General features: G+C 32.6%; 1 protein-coding gene across 1 annotated transcript; it reads left to right on the forward strand.

Moving 5' to 3' along the window:
* The first annotated feature begins 13,666 nt into the window (after positions 1 to 13,666).
* LOC126777293 (stress-associated endoplasmic reticulum protein 2) lies at positions 13,667 to 16,539 on the forward strand. Its single transcript, XM_050500305.1, has 3 exons — positions 13,667 to 13,817; positions 14,792 to 14,906; positions 15,645 to 16,539. The coding sequence occupies exons 2-3, from the start codon at positions 14,820 to 14,822 to the stop codon at positions 15,750 to 15,752; spliced, it is 195 nt and encodes a 64-aa protein (XP_050356262.1). The 5' UTR covers positions 13,667 to 13,817; positions 14,792 to 14,819; the 3' UTR covers positions 15,753 to 16,539.
* Positions 16,540 to 17,551: the final 1,012 nt, after the last annotated feature.

The raw sequence follows: 17,551 nt of genomic DNA on the forward strand, positions 1-17,551 counted from the left end.
CACCATGAAAAGTCGTCTCCGTCTACGTCTGTTATATTTATAATTTCACCCCGGAACACAGCAATACAAAAAAAAATTGTTTGATGGTAGAAAACTGGTGAATTTGAGATTTTCAGGTTGGACATGTTACTCAGTGACTAAATTTTAATAGGAATTAGTACAATTGACTTGAGATTTTCCTTTACAATACTTTATCACAGACCATTTCTTAGAGTAGCTTGCCTATTCAGCTTACTACCTAATTCTTAGTCACAGACCGAGACAAAATCTATCATATTACGAGTTGAGTAAAACGACACTCAATAGCGAGGCGTGACGGTACGGACACGCTACGAACTGTTTTACTATAAACCTGTTACGTCTGATGGCTCACTGTTTATGATTACTTTTTTTTTAAACAGCTAAAGCGAAGACGAGAAAGTTTAAGCTTTGACTTTTTTGTACCTGTACTTTTAACCTGTACACCAATATTGAAAGTTTTTTATGCATAATGTTAGTTGAAAATAATTTTATGCATTTATGACTTGTCCTAAGTTTTAATAGGGTTTTTGTTAAAATATTCAAATATTATGTTATATAATTATGCTGTGATACAGCTACCTTGACCTCCACACATATTATATATTTGATTTGTTAAATACATAATATTATAAACTACTAACTATAAATATATTTCTTTGTCTTTTTTTCCAATGTTATATAAATAAATAATAATATTTCAATAAGGGATTATAAAAAATGATCTGTGTGTGCGACCGAACGCATGTGTGTAGGTATGAGTGTATGTGTGTATGTGTGCTCGATTTGTGCGTGTATGTATTATAAAACACTTATCAACAACCACTATGTTTATTAACTAACGTATCATAGCGAGAGGACGTCAAAACCGAAAACGTAATAAATCGCTCAATTAAAATAGAATTTTATTTAAAAAATAAAACAATGAAATTCAAACAAATATAAAAGTAAACACGATACTCATCCCTGTTCGTATTTTCTTCATGAAGAACTTTAAACAAGAAGCCGTAAAACAATATAACTTAACTTTTTAACTCGACGACAAGAGCCACTAATTTGTGCGGCTTCACAACCCCTTCAAAAGGAAAACAGTGAAAAATATACGGCGACAGTGAAACCTTGTATGGGCCCCATGTTTGTGGCGTAAATTAAAAGATTAAAATATTTCCTCTTTGTTTATGTTTTCGATGCAAATGACAGGCCGACGCGTTGCATGGACGAATGATTTTTTTTACTTCGCTGAAACTCTTCCAAGTTATAATACCTACATAACTGTTTATTCTGATAACTGTCCTAAACGTATATAGGTATATATATATAATGACATATTATTATTATTTTTTATATTTTCCGGGAGTGCAAATGACTCTACCCCATGATCACTGGTGTTAAGTGGTAGTAGAGTCCAAACGCGACGGCGGCCAGTACAGTCGGGAAGAATGTTCTGCACTAGCCACCCCCGCCTTGCCGGCCCTCAAGATGCCTCTTCACGACTCTTTTAAAGGAACCCGGGTTGTAAGAAGAGGGGAACATGTGAGCTGGTAAAGAATTAAATTTTTTTGGAAGTGCGACAAATAAAGGAGTTGCCAAATTTCTTTGTGCGCGATGGAATTGATATCATAGTTAGGCGGCGAAGGCGGAAGCAGGAATTAGAAAGAATAATTCCTCAGAGCACTCGCCGTCATACAGTCGATAGAAAGCGCTCAGCGCTGCTGTCTCTCGACGCAATTGTAAAGGCTCGAGGGTGTTTGTGACCTTTACGTCGCCAATAATGCGGAACGCACATCGCTACAACCGATCCAAGGCCTCTAGTAGGTACTTAGTGGAGCCATCCCAAAGGTGTAAGCAATATTCAACGCGAGACCGTACCTATGTTTTGTACAACAGTCACAGTTGTTGTGGCGTGATAAAACGCCGCACCTTGTTCAGAACTCCGAATTTCCGTGAAGCTGTTTTTATAACAGCCTCGATGTAATCCCTTGGACTAAGGTCGCAGCGAACGTCAATCCCCAGCATGGCGATTTTGCTTTGTATCACCAGCGGAGTGCCACAGAGGGAAGGAAGAGGGGAAAGTGGTGACTTTTTCGCCGTGAGAGCGAATACCTGTGTTTTCTTGGCATTAAGCTCCGCAAGATTATCACAGCCCCATTTGACGATGAGTTTTAACGTTCTATCGAGTTCAATGACAAGATCCTCCCGCCTCTCCTCAATTTCCGCTCGCTCAGCCACTGCGCGTCCATGGTATCCACTATCACTGGACTATCGTCTGCATAGCAATATATCTTCCCAAAAGAAAGCATATCATTGATATGCAAAAAAAAGTGTGTGGTAGATAGCACAGATCCCTGGGGGACCCCAGCATTCACTACATAGAATTGTGAAGCGCAACCATCAACTAAAACACGAAGGCTACGCTTGTGTAGGAAGCTGGCAATCCAAGTGCAAAGCTGAGCAGGCAGACCCTGACGAAAGTCTTGGAGATATCGAGGCTGACAGCCAACGATTCCCCATGCCTGTCAATAGCTTCACCCTATAGGTGTGTTACATACGCTAGAAGATCACCTGTGGACCGTTTTGGTCGAAACCCGTACTGACGATCATTAATGAGACAGTGATATTGTAACTTTTTAAAATTCGACTTAATTTTAAAAATCATATTTCATTATAAAATATTAATTCATAATAAATTGGATAATAAGAAAAAGAAAATAATATAGAGTGCAACTGTGCTTGCTCACTCACTTGTAATTAACACATCTAGGGCCTTGTATTTGTTGGTCGCCTCCGTAGCCTCGGTTAGTAGGATATCGTCATCATTTGCTCAGTTGACAGTTTAGATATGTAGATGGGTATCTCTTACGCTTCGTACACACACATTGCACGTACTTTTACCAAAAAGTATCAGAAAAACTTAAAGAATCATCTATAATGGAGATATTTAAAAAAATGTCAACTACAGGCTTAGTGAATAAGATATCAGGTTCCAAATTGCCTTAACATGCAATAATACAATGGAAGTACAGAATAATTCAAAAATTCCTTAAAAGGACACTTTTCTTCATCTCCAACCGCTCGTGAACTCTTGACTGAGTAAAAGTGATACTGAAGTTTACTTCAAATTTAAAAAAAATATATTTAGAACTATAAAATATTTAGGCGATTTTGATCTTTATTACGTAAGCTTTAAGTTACATGCAATCAATTTGAAAAATACCTTTACAGATTGTGTAATAAAAGTGATAGTGACTAACCGAGAAGCTAAATAAAACTCTATGTACAGTTTTTAAGTTTCAAAATCCCCTGAATAGAGATGTATTTTTTTCAGTCAAGTATCTTTGTTCAAATAGAATGAGTTCAGTTGTCCGTTACATTTGATAATAATGCAATTCAAAATGGTGGTATTGTTATTTGGCGCCAAATCTTACGTCAAGGAGCGTCGTGCACGGTTATCTACGTTATTTAATTATGATGTTTATAGACGTTTATCTCGTATATTTAAATTTCTAAGTATTTATTGGCAAATGTACTTATGTTGTGCCAAATTTTTAAGAAGTAATTCCACGCAGTATACTTTTTTATTTAAATCTTATACTGTTTTTGAATACTTCGATACAAAGCAACAGACATTTTAATTTTCTACAGATAATGAAAACTGATATAGACAATTAATTAACTATTTTGTTTTGACACCAATATTTATTATTTTGAACCTATAACAAATCATCACTTAATTAGCTTCCTGTTAAAATGACATATATAAAGTTTTAGTTGAATAATAAAAAAAACATAGTAAATTCTTTTTGTTGTGAATACATAAAGTTACCCTCTGCTAAAATGTGAAGTCAATGATATTATTATAGGACGTATTTGCGACCGGCGCCGACTGGCCGTACCTCGCAAAAACGTTTACCGGAACGAGATTAACTTTTGCTTTCTTTTAAGTAAAAAAGAAAAAAGTATACCTACTTTAAATTATTTAAAAAAAAATATTTTACTTTATTATAAACCTTTAAACGACAGCTACACATGTGGATCAAATCTAGCAATTTAAAAGCAGTTCCATACAAATGACTGAACTGACCGAACAAAAGCAAATGTTTGCACATGCATAGAAAGTTCTTAAAAGCGAAAATGTTTGAATTATTGTCGTAGGATTTAGAGATAAACGCGGGCAAGCGGATAATCTTTTTAATGTCAGCCGATATTGAAGTTTTGAGATCATATCTTAACACTTTTAACGATTTTAAAGAGACATTAAAAATATAAATAACAACAAAAAATACAGATATATCCTTAAACGTAAATTCCAAGAGATTAAAAAAAAGTAAAATTGTTACTGTAGTAATATTGATTGTTTTTCCTAAAGGAATTTTAATTTAACCACCGATTCGAAATAGTTAAGTTATATGTGTAGGTAGGTAGGTAGATAAACCGATTATACCGTATAATCGGTTTATCGATGAATAAAAAAATAAATGTTTAATAATTTAACAAACAACAAAATATAACTTTCGGGGATTTGTAAAAAGCATCTTTTAAGTTATCTTAGTTCATAATAACAGTTGTATTGTCTAATACAAAACCACGTCATACGCTTTTCTGGTGTCATAAAACCAGAAACAAAACGAACAAACAATTTTGTTTATCTCGAAACGTTCATCAGTAATCAATGTAATCCGTGCAAACGCGCGTGAGTATTTTAAAAATAAATAAAATTAACAATAGACAACAAATACGGATTATCCCATAGACAGGGTCGGCATTTTGGCGCCAAAGCGACGCCATTTGCAATTGTAAATAACTTAGTCCAGACGGCCTAAAAAGTTTACTTACGTTTTACGTATTAACTCCGAATGAAGAAGTTTCACGTAATCGGAATCAACAGAAACTTTTAAAATAACAAACTATCAAAGGAATAGAACAAAACTGTGTCAATTTGGAATATTTACCTAAACTTATATAATCTTAATACTTAATTACGTATTTAAGAAAATTAATAATCAAAATTTTACTAACACGTATACTTTTTTTTAAAATCAACATTATAAAGCCACAAGAAAAATATTGGTTAAGTATATGCTTATATTCAGTACATAAAAATTTGTACACCTACTTACATAGATAAATACAAAAAATTAACAATTTTACATAACGAATAATAATTTCTATAATTAACAAAAAATAAAAAAATACCTATATCTTCTGAATATCAACAAAACGTATCCTTAAAAATCCATAAAATACGCGCGAAATTATTTTTTTTTTTCATTCATTCTGCCTGATTTGCCTTGTGAAGAGGTCGGACGTAATGCAAGGAGCTCGCACCGACCACACGGGCTACGGAAAATTAACCGAAATCCAATTTAATGGTTTATTATTAACTATCGATGTGTGAAAATCTGTGTGGGCCGTAATCTGCGGGTGTCGATCGGCCGATCATTTTTTTAATCAAAAATATTATTTGAATTGAATTGTGAACTGCTCTGTATTTTTTTAGCTGGCAATTTTTTGTTTATTGTTTAAATTTATTTATATATTAAAGCCATTTCTTTTATAGATTAGTTTATATTTATGTTAAGTCTAGATGCTCTCATGAATATTTATGAGTTGGCATAGCCGTTGGACATACATCTATATCATATAATATATATAATACCAAATTTTAAATGTAATCGTGATTGATGATTACACGTTGTAATTGTTAATCATTAATCATTTCTAATCTTTTCTGCATAGTCTGTTTGTAGCTATCTTCAACCCAAGATGTATAAAAGTAATAACTTATAAAAACTCAATAGTTCTAACAGATTTGAATCTGTTAAAACCATACTCTATCCATTAGGACATCTTCACACAAACATACAATAGGAGACATATCAATACAAGCATTACCGATACGAACAAAGATACAATCCAATTTAACTAAGATCTATCTTAAACGGTATTCAGACAGATGCTATCGTCATAGTATTTCCCATCTAAACTAACAGCATCCCTGTTACCCGTGCATCTAAAATTATACAAACTAGGGACGGTGGGGGTAACTCGATACCTCACCTCCCCTAACGCGGAACGTATGCCGCTCAATACTGAATACTGGACGGTATTATACGTTAGCTATTAATCGTAGGTACTTATATATTTTCACGTGAAAGTTTTTTATTTATATTTTGTATCTTAAAAGTGTTTTAGTAATAGTTTTTTTTTTATAAATTACCACTTTAAAATTTTACAATACTCACTATAAACATATATTCTCTGTGTTTATTTATATAATACATGAAATACAGCGACATTCTCATAGTTGTTATGTACATTTTATACATTGCCTTTTTACCTATGCTACATATTAATAAGATGCCGCATCAATAGTGAAAAAAGTAATAATTTTATAAATACAAAATACAAAGTACAGCACTGTTCATGAGATATTAGTAATAACTAATAATTAGATAAGCCTAACTAAAAAAATACTAAACCAATAAACCTAAATAAAACTTATACCAGAATATGCAGCGCATTCGGGGATTGTCTTAGTATATAACATTATCACATAAGTAGCTTTATGCAAGCTCGTCTAGGTAGGTACCACCCACTCATCAGATATTCTACCGCAAAACAGCAGTACTTATTATTGTTGTGTTCCGGTTTGAAGGGTGAGTGAGCCAGTGTAATTACAGGCACAAAAGACATAAAATCTTAGTTACCAAGGTTGGTGGACATTTCTTACAATGCCAATGTCTAAGGGCGTTTGGTGACCACTTACCATCAGGTGGCCCATATGCTCGTCCGCCTTCCTATTCTATAAAAGCTGCGCTTCATAGTTGTAACCGCTTTAAGTATAGACTATAAACGTCTTGTATATAAATTTTATACGGGTATGAATAAATATGAAACAAAATATTGTCTCTCTCGCATAACACCGTCCCCGCAAGGTGCAGCCATAGTCCGTACTCACTTACGCAATTGTTTAAACAATGCACTAATAAAATATCGTATTACGAATAAATGCGCATCCTGAACCATTGTGGGGATAGGGGCGGTCTGAATGCTCTTTTATTAAGCCGGGTAATTATAAATGGCTAACTCTCACGTATTTAAGTAACACGCGAGTCTGGCAGCAGCAGCAGATTTTAAGCAATGCAAGCCGAGTGAAACGATTGGATTATGATAGATCTAGTGGATAGGAACACTTAAGATAGTTTCGTGCACTGGCGCAGCTATCGCAGGCACCAGGGCCCCTGACGGTTAGGGGGCCCTAGAGGCAACATATTCAAAATAGAACAATTGTAACATTTATTTATTAAATAATTCCATTCTAAAATATAACTTGTTGGTATGTGATATTTTTGACATTTATGAAGAAATAGACAAAAGAAAATTCTATGATTAGCAGCTTTTGAATATGAACACCGTGAAAAGTAGCGGCAGAGGCGCGATTATTTCATAAAAACTCAACACCACACCGGGGTGCTTTAACCAACTAACTAGGCCACAGTTTTCGTGATAAGAAAAGGGTCCATCTAAAGCGATGATCGCGAGTTAAAATGGCAAGCGTCATCGATTTAATGTGTATAATTATAATTTCTGTTTACAATTTATCAAGCAGTTAATACGGGTATTGGAATAATGGGGTGACACAAACACCAAGTCTCCAAGATTCTAGGCTTTAGCCCAATAGTGGAATAGGGTGAAAAAAACAAATAAAACTTGCATTGCATAGGCCTTACGCGGATCGAGGCATCGCGATGGGTACCATTGGTTTTTAGTGGGTATTCCGGCGCATACTCGGCGCCGGTAAGTCCCACATACCCCACCTTCACGTAGAAAAAAAGGCCTTTACCCGGCTTCACGCAGCCATGTTATTTGCAATGCCAGAGACAAAAGACTTTATCCAGTCCAGCTTATGATCTTTGTTTTCACATTAACTATTTACATGCCTACAAGTATATACGACTTATAACATAAATCCTTACTAAAATTATAAATAAGAAAGCCAGTTTCTTTATGTTTGTTACTCTTTCACATTTTACTTCAACCGATCATCATGAAATTTTGCATTTGTTTGAGTTACAGAAATGGATTTGCCCTTCTCCACACGCGGGCAAAACCGCGTTCGGAAAATAGTACTGAATATATCCTTGTGCTATGGATAATGCTTATTATATTGTAAAGACGTTAGTACATAAATACAAGCATATTGGTAAAGGAGATATTAGATTTTAATTTCGATTTTAAATAATACCGTCGGTGAATATAATAATGCTTAAGCTTAAGCTAATTTATTAAATTAAAATGTATTTAAAATATTATCAATTAATGAAAACCATTTAAAAACAAGTTTTTATTTTATGCTTGCATAAAGCAGCAAAGGTGTGCGAAATATCAGCTCATCGGTTGGGTGGAACTTGCTAAAAAATCAGTTGTAAGATTTAACCAACAAATGCTAATTGTGATTGTAAAAATGTTTAAAGTTTTTAAAAGTAGGTATATTAGAGATCAATAACCTTTATATATCAGTACAGTAGAGCATGATTAATTTTGAAGCCGTGGAACCCTGGAACATTTTTCACACACGGCCATCTGATCCCAAATTAAGCTTGAACAGAGCTTGTGCTATGGAAACCAGACAACTGATATACTACATATACTACTTTTCTTTTGTAAATACATACTTATGTAGATAATTACACCCAGACTCAGGATAAACAGACATATTCATGCACACAAATGTCTGTCCTGGGTGGGAATCGAACCCACAACCTTCGGCGTCAAAAGGCAAGTATCTACCAACCACGCCAACCGGCTCGTCAAAAGCTGTGGTAAGTTTTGTTATACGGACGGGCTAATAGGCCACCTGATGTGAAGTGAGCACCACCGACCATAGACTTATGCAAGATATATTAACCATTCCTTGCATCGCCAATGCGCCACCAGCCTTGGGAAGGAAGATGTTACGTCCCTTGTGCCTGTAGTTACACAAGCTCACTCACCCTTCAAACCGAAACACAACAATACTCGGTATTCCTGTTTAGTGGTAGAATATATAATGAGTGGGTGGTACCTATCCAGACGGGCATGCACAACACCCTATCACCTAGCAATATATGGATGGTATTATGTTGCATAAATACATTAAAGGCATATCTAATTGGAATCATACATGGACATATAAAATTAAATAATTAAAAGAGGTTCTTTATGTACCTAATGTTTTATCCGATGGCAGACTGAAGAGCCGTGATGGTCCTGTAGATAGAACACGTGGAAACGAAGCTCGCGGGTTCAAATTTGAGCAAGCACTATTGACTTAGTGTGCTTAATTTGTGTTTATAAATAATCTCGTTACTATATAATTCATTTTGACATGTTTCTCACCGAACCACACTGGAATAACACAATGGCATAATTTCTAAATCTCCTTAAATGGAAAATACATAACTGTCAGCTACCCTACAGTCATTTACTAAGATAAGTTTTATTTCTAACAAAACGGTATGTGATTAACTGTTACTAACGTACCTACTTAATATATTTGTAGTCATATTCTTATTAGAAAACATCATAATATTGTCATCAAGATTTAAAGTAATATTCGCCGATTTTTTTAAGAACATAGTTCGTTTTTCAAACTTCGCTAATTTTAAAATACTAGTGTTGCCATAATATGTTGATTATCGTTTGTGATTTTATCTTCAAGTAACCATTTATCAACCAGATAATTAAAATTGGAATTGATTCGGATAACGATAACAATTACGTCGGTACTTATATTTCGATACTAATTACCTCTAGACTTTATTCATATCATAACCGTAAGATTTATGGCACATAAACAAGTCTTGATATTATTTATTAAAAAAAAATGACGGACATATGTAATGTTTTAAAATATTCAAATTAAAAACCTTCTGATCTAAATTTCAAATACCCATTAAAAAAAATCGTTTCGAAAAAAAGTTTTGTCGTCATCCTTCTTTGACTACACATAATAAACGAATACGGATCGATAATTTCCTCACAAACATTGCAATCAATCCGGGAAAGGTTTGATTTCTAAATAGATACATTCTCTGTCCGCTGCTAATAACCGTCTCCCTTCGACATTCGATTTCAAATGGCTTTTATTTAGAGGCGTGACGCTAGGCGTTATCTCATCCCACCAATCGGAATCCAAGGATCACCCTCGCAGGATAATAAAATCATCTGATTGGTTGACCCGCTGACACCTATTATGTCCTGGCATCCTCAGTATAGTCGTCTCATTCTATTGTTTCATTGTGATGTGGCTGTCTCTATCTAGCTTTTAAAGGAATAAACTATAAATTGTATGTTATGTAAGTTATTGACTCCTCTTGTGGTGTAACGCCTTCGTACATATTTATAGTTATTATGTTAAAAGTAAATGTTTGTTTATTATTAACCGACTTCAAAACATAAGAAACTGTGTTTCCCGTATGACATGAAATTTTTCTATTTATTTCTTATTTAAACTAATTTTCCTAAACGGACTTAATTAGGTATATAGGTACATGCATTGCACTTTTAAAAATAAAAAAAAAATCGTATTTGGATTCGAACCTGTGGACGATATAAGTACCCAAGTATATACCACTGAACATTCAATAATAAATGTTACGACTTGTGTTATTTGCATCTTTATATATTACCCATATATCTATACCCTTATTTTACTTAAAATTTAACAAAAAACATTCGCAAAATGCATCAAGTACCAACTTTAAAAACCATTTAAGACCTTGAAATGTATTTTGTCGTAAAAATCAACGAAAAACAAACCAAACTATAATTATAAAACAATAAATCCTGACTGAATAACAACGGATGGCCAAAACTACTGAGTCTAAAAAGTTGACACTTGGAACATAGGTTAACTCTATAACGTAAGCATCCGCTAAGAAAAATTATTTGTATAAAATTCTGTTTATGTTGAAATACAACTTCAAGTGGGAAAAAGGAGGCTTAACTTTGTATGAGTTTTATCGCACGAAGTCGAAACAGGCAGCTATTTATATAATAAAGCTGAAAAGTTTATATGATTGAAAGTTATAATCTCAAATCAAATCAAAATATTTTATTCAAATAGAAATTTACAAGTACATTTGAATCGTCAAGCGCTACCACCCGCTCGAAATGTAGATTCTACCGAGAAGAACCGACAAGAAACTCAGTAGGTACTTACTCTTTAAAAAATTAAAATGAAAATTTGTATAAATCAGTCAGAAACTACAGATCCAATTAAAATAATAACCGAGTACCTATTTGTGCGTTAAATTTTACTGAGGAAGATGGGCAATAACCACCTCGTCAGGGGTTGTGTCAGTTATGAATAATTCAAATAGCTCCTTACCCAAGAGGGTGAGCCAGGAGACCCTTAGTACAGGGCAACCTAGTTGTGGGCTCCTGTCTCCCACATATAACTGTATTTATATATATATTTAAAAAAATGTAAACATTATTGTCCGTGGGAGAGAATAAATAAACGTATTATTATTATTCAAATCATGGCATAGCGTGTAATAACTTAAACGTGGTTTTAATTATTATACATAACTCATTACACAATTACCCATATAGTTAAGTTCAAATTATTGTATAGTTACAAGACCATTTGAAAAAGTCGATTTTTCACTCTCTATTCCAGGCGTGGATCCAGCTCTCAAAACAGACTGTGGTCATGGCCACCCGAAAATCCACCAAGTACGAGTCTGACTGCGGACAGATTGATACATTGCAATTTACTCGTAAAATGGAGAAATATAAAAATTTATGGAGCCCCTGCGGACCTTTCCCAAGGTTTGCCCGTATGGTCCTATAGGCATTATTGATCCCAGGGTCTAGTAGGGTAGTGTTATAGGCATTCCCACCGTGCCCATCCCAATCCCAAACTAAGCAGAGCTTGTACTATGGAAACCAGGCAACTGATATACTACATATACTACTTTTCTTTTGTAAATACATACTTATGTAGATAATTACACCCAGACTCAGGACAAACAGACATGTTTATACACACAAATGTCTGTCCTGAGTGGGAATCGAACCCACGGCGGCGCCAAAGGCATGTATCTACCGACCACGCCAACGCCATTTGAGAGATGATCTGGATCCAGTAGAGAATATTGCATTACTTAGCATTATTATTGACGACAAATTTCAATGGAGCATCATATAACATGATATGAATGGATTGGCGAGTAGGCAGCTCTGCAGAATTTCAGTCTAAATAAATTATTTAACAATGTTAATACGGCTCGCCTAGTAGGTATATTTTAGTTCAATTTTTAAAACAAAACAAAATAAGAAAAACTTTGTATTATTTAGTAAAAATACAACTACTTACAATATAATACTGTCTTGTTTGTCAAATATGTTTAAAAAAAAACAGTTAATTGAAGCCGTTCAATTATGTAAGTATAAAGAGCCAGAAGTATTAGGTACTAAGTAAAAAAAAATTGGTTATCGCTGATAATCAAATTCATATAACAGGACAATATAAATAGTTACAGTTTTTAATGTTTATTATTGATTACATACTGTTTATACGTCACTCCGTAATGACGATCGTCGTTACACTAGCCTTGCGAAAGGAGCGGCATGAACTGCGACCCTACATCTTGCGTCATCCCAATTATCGAGAAACATCAATAATTGTATAAAAGCAACAGTCGAATGATAGCCAACTCACTCTTCCTAGTAACAGTCTGCAAACATCCCATTTAGTAGCAGTTCCAAGTTCTCCTTTCCTTTTCTGGAGAATTGGAGCTTCAGTTGTTAGAACACGTGAATCTAAACTGAAGAGCGCAGGTTCAAGCCCTAACACTAAATGTTCATTTTTTTTTGAACTTGTGCTCGTTGGCGAACGAAAATATCCAGAGAAAACCTGCATGACTCTGATGATAATCTGTCTTATGTGTGCGAGTGAAAATACGAAAATAGACTAAGCTATATATATTTATGTTATTATATATAGCAAAGTATAAAATGGTACATTTTTACATTTCATTAGGTATCACATTATCTTATTAAATCTGCACATTTTAAAATATTACATCATTTTTTATTAATTATTATTATTATATTGTAATGCCAAATAATAAACAGATTCGAAAGCGTTAGCTACATTAGCAACGTTGACTATTCAATGATAGTTAACTTTTCGAAAAAATTGTCGATAAATTAATTGTTGTTCAGAGCATAAACATGATATCAACATAATGCAAATTGCCGCAGTATGGAACACAGAAATAATAACACTGTTTAAATGTGCAGGACGCAGTTGGGATAGTCATTTTTTATATTCTATTAAGCTAAGAAAAAAACAATGTATTGACGTTTACTGCCATCTAGAGATAAAAATAAGGAAATACAACGCAGAGAACTGCCAAAATATTACCCATATAAATGAAACCGTTCTATGTAGATGGCGCTTCTAACCAACACTTATTTTTTAATGTGTATATATAATATTGTCATATTTATTTTATATTATACTTTATAATAGACAATAATTATGTTTAATAAATATACAATATTTCTTATTTACAAATAGAAGAAAGAAGAAAATACAATTGTGTATACAATAAGATGGCAGCACAAAACTGACGCGTGTCAGCTAGCGCTTGCGCGATAGATAATAGAAATTTTCCTCAAGTGACGTACCGACGCGACGTGTTGACGTTTTTTGTAATATTGCTTCGCTGGATATTTCACTTTTACATACGTGTCAAGTGAGCTTGTGCGTGTTCGGCTTTAGAGCCTTTAATTTTAAGACAATTGTAAGTATATTTCAATTATTAATAACAACCTTGCGTTTTATTGAAAGGAACGTTTAAGTTACGTTTCAAATTATTGCTAATTCAGCATATCAAATTGAAAACATAATATTTACGTTATGAAAAATCTAGAACATATTCTCGATATGTACTTGCTTAATCTACTGTAAAATTAACTTATAAACTACGGCACTATACAAATCCAGTGCATAATATTGTTAAACTTCATTATGTGATGACTTGTAATAGTTTTATTTCATGCTCGATTTATTACCTATATAGTTAACAGCTGTGCATGTAGAGTACTACATCGATGGCAGAAAAGTAGATACGGACATCTGTATTTTTGTGAAAGTACTTTTAATAAGATTTATAATATTTTTAAATATCATATATCATATTAAAAATAAGATATATAATGTTTATATATATATCATATAATAAATAAGCACTTTCACAAAAATACAGATGTCCGTATCTACTTTTCTGCCATCGACATATTTGTTTAATATTGAATTCAAATTTTTAAAAATATTTGAGATTGTCGAAATATTATCTGTACACTTCAATTTATCTTATTGATTGCTTATTTGCCTGGGTAATTTAGTTTTGTTTGTTCGTGTATCCATTAAAGTGATTAGGACAATTACATTAGTGGTACACTATTAACTTAAAATAACTATGACTATTGGAATAAATATTATATATTAAAATACTTCTATATATTTAAACTGTCAATTATTATTGCTTTGTGTAAATTTAATGTGCTTTTTCATAGGTGAAATTGCAATTTTTCGCACATTATAGTATGGTTGCATTAATTGTGTGATTTAAAAACATTTAATAATTATTGCTCTCGGCACTTTTGTGAATAATATGAATATGACAGTGTTTTATTAAATGATTTATGTGTACACAACACACAAATGATGCAAAAAGTGAATAATTATGCTATAATTTGTATATTTTTTTTTCAGGACAAATATCACTGATTTATTTAGAACAATGGCACCTAAACAGAGAATGCGTATCGCCAACGAAATTGCCAGCAAAAACATCACAATGAGGGGCAATGTTCCCAAAACCACAAAGGTAAACATCATGTAAAAAGTCACAATATTATCTCACTATTATTAAAATAAATTATCTTATACTAATAAATTTTAAGTAAATTGACTTTTATAAATAATCACACTATGGAAATAAATAATCGTCACGGATAATATACATACTTGAAACAAAATATTTTTCACATATAATGCAAACAGCGTGAACTAACTTGAAATGCAAGGTCATGATAATAATGGTATTGAATTTGCATGGTGATTTTATTTATATATTTTGCTGAATTTTACTACTTCAACAAGCTGGTTTTTAAGACTAACTAGGAACTAACTCTCCGATTGCCGCTTTATACAATATATAAGTTTTAAAATTAGTGTAAATCATATTTATTTCACCTAAAATTTATTAATTTAAATAAATATTTTCTATATTGCAGATTAAATTAATCAATCTTTGTCTTATCATTGATAACAAATCTTCTTCATAATTAGTATTTTTAGATTATAAATATAAATTGATAGATTTAAAGTGATTTTGAATTAAAAATAATACAAATTGTTCATAAAGTTAAATATAACTTAACAATAAAAAAATATCAAAATAAGTCATTCATTACCAGTCCAAGAAAAGTTATTTAATTTCAAATCTGCAAATAGGTTAATGAAGCTAGCTTTAAATATAGAATCATTTTAACAGCTTTGTAATATGGTTTAAAAATTACAGGTACCTTTTTTTATAAATAGTTTTTTATTTTTTTATTTTCAGGAAAAGGAAGATCAATATCCAGTAGCACCATGGCTCCTAGCTCTCTTCATATTTGTAGTTTGTGGTTCTGCTGTCTTCCAAATCATACAGTCCATACGACTGGCCTAAACCCTCTGTGATTTCCTTCCCGACTGATAATTTTAGTAACATAAGAAATTGTGGCATACTCTACATGGTTTTAAACAATGAAGTTAGTATGTAAATAATGTCTTTTAAATATAATGCTGTTACTGTATTTGTTTGTCGACTTTAATGTTTCATCCTTTACGTCTCTACATATACTGTGCCACAATTTCTACAAAACACCACAACCCCTTGTAATGATTAAATATTTTGTCAAACAAACTGTTTAAGCTTACAAGGTGACTGCGCATCTCCCCTATGTAGCTTTCATAGTTGCATCTAATTGTGTTTAGTCTAAGCGCAGGTTTAAATATAATCTCAAAAAACATTAAAATGTACTATATTCTTGTATAGTGTAAATTTAATTAGACTAGATTCATACTTGGCAATTTTGTTGTATAAATTTTTAGCTCATCCAAAGACCCTAAATCAAAAATTAACCATTATTTTTGGTTGTTTGTGCTGAAGTTTACCATATGAAGTTGCCCAGTATGTTGCTAGCCTTAATATTAAGATATAACCAAGCATTTCGATATATTAATGAAATTATTTTTCCATTCCTGAATTATTTTATATAAGACCAATTTAAGAAAGACGCACAACATCATAACTTTGTTCAGCAAAATTATGTTTTGTGGATTATTATTTTTTTTGTATAATATTAGTAAATTTTATTTTATTTTTAATCCGCGCCATCGTTATGAAATTATTTGTCGGTTCTATTTTTAATTTTAAATGTAATTTATTTGTTTAAATACAGTATATTTGTCAATGTGTTTTTTTTAATTAAAAATAAATACTGATGTGTCTATAAATTGATGAATGCTTAATATTTAATTAATCCCACCTAACATAATTTTAAGAACTTCGAGGACTAAACAAAAATTACAATATGTAAAAGACAGTACACACTAAAACCTTAAAACTTATACATTAATACTTAAAAATCGCTCACTAATCAGTTACTTTTCGAATCTGTTTACAAATTTACATGCAAGTACAAGTACAAGTAATAATATGTTTTTATTACTATTAATTTCATGTATGTTTTACTTTTATGTATTTATAAATTATTCGTTAACGCGATTCATTGTTAACAATTTACAATCGGCGAAGATATCGAGAAAAAAAAGTCGAGATGGCCCAGTGGTAAGAACGCGTGAATCTTAACCGATGATCGTGGGTTCAAACCCGGGCAAGCACCACTGAATTTGCATGTGCTTAATTTGTGTTTATAATTCGTCTCGTGCTTTACGGTGAAGGAAAACATCGTGAGGAAACCTGCATGTGTCTAATTTCACTGAAGTTCTGCCACATGTGAATTCTACCAACCCGCATTGGAGCAGCGTGGTGGAATAAGCTCCAAACCTTCTCCTCAAAAGGGAGAGGAGGCCTTAGCCCAGCAGTGGGACATTAACAGGCTGTTACTGTACTGTTACAGCAATTTGCAACAGCATCGTTTAATACTTGAATTATTTTAACATTCAGACGAAATTCTTTTCGGATTCATGTTTAAATTTTTGTTTATGGTTAGCCATGAATTATAATTAATTAATTATTTATTTATTTCTTAAAAAAATACATATTTGAACATGATGTCGTTGATTTCAGTCAGGTCATTAAGTAGCACTGGCTATCCTAGCTAGGCTAATTCAATGGCTTGTAAGTCAATAAATCAGTAAGTATAATTCGAATTATATTAAAGTTTTTCATGTATATAGTTAATAGATTTCACAGCGAAGGAAATTACCAGATTTAAAAATAGTATTAATTTTTTTGAGTAA

Source organism: Nymphalis io, chromosome 22, assembly GCF_905147045.1.
Source record: "Nymphalis io chromosome 22, ilAglIoxx1.1, whole genome shotgun sequence".
In the NCBI taxonomy this organism is placed as follows: Eukaryota; Metazoa; Arthropoda; class Insecta; order Lepidoptera; family Nymphalidae; genus Nymphalis; species Nymphalis io.

Coding starts and splice junctions, on each gene's coding strand:
- LOC126777293 (XM_050500305.1), top strand. CDS start 14,820: ATGGCACCTAAACAGAGAATGCGTATCGCCAACGAAATTGCCAGCAAA. Junction 14,907..15,644: donor ATGTTCCCAAAACCACAAAG/GTAAACATCATG, acceptor TTTTATTTTCAG/GAAAAGGAAGATCAATATCC.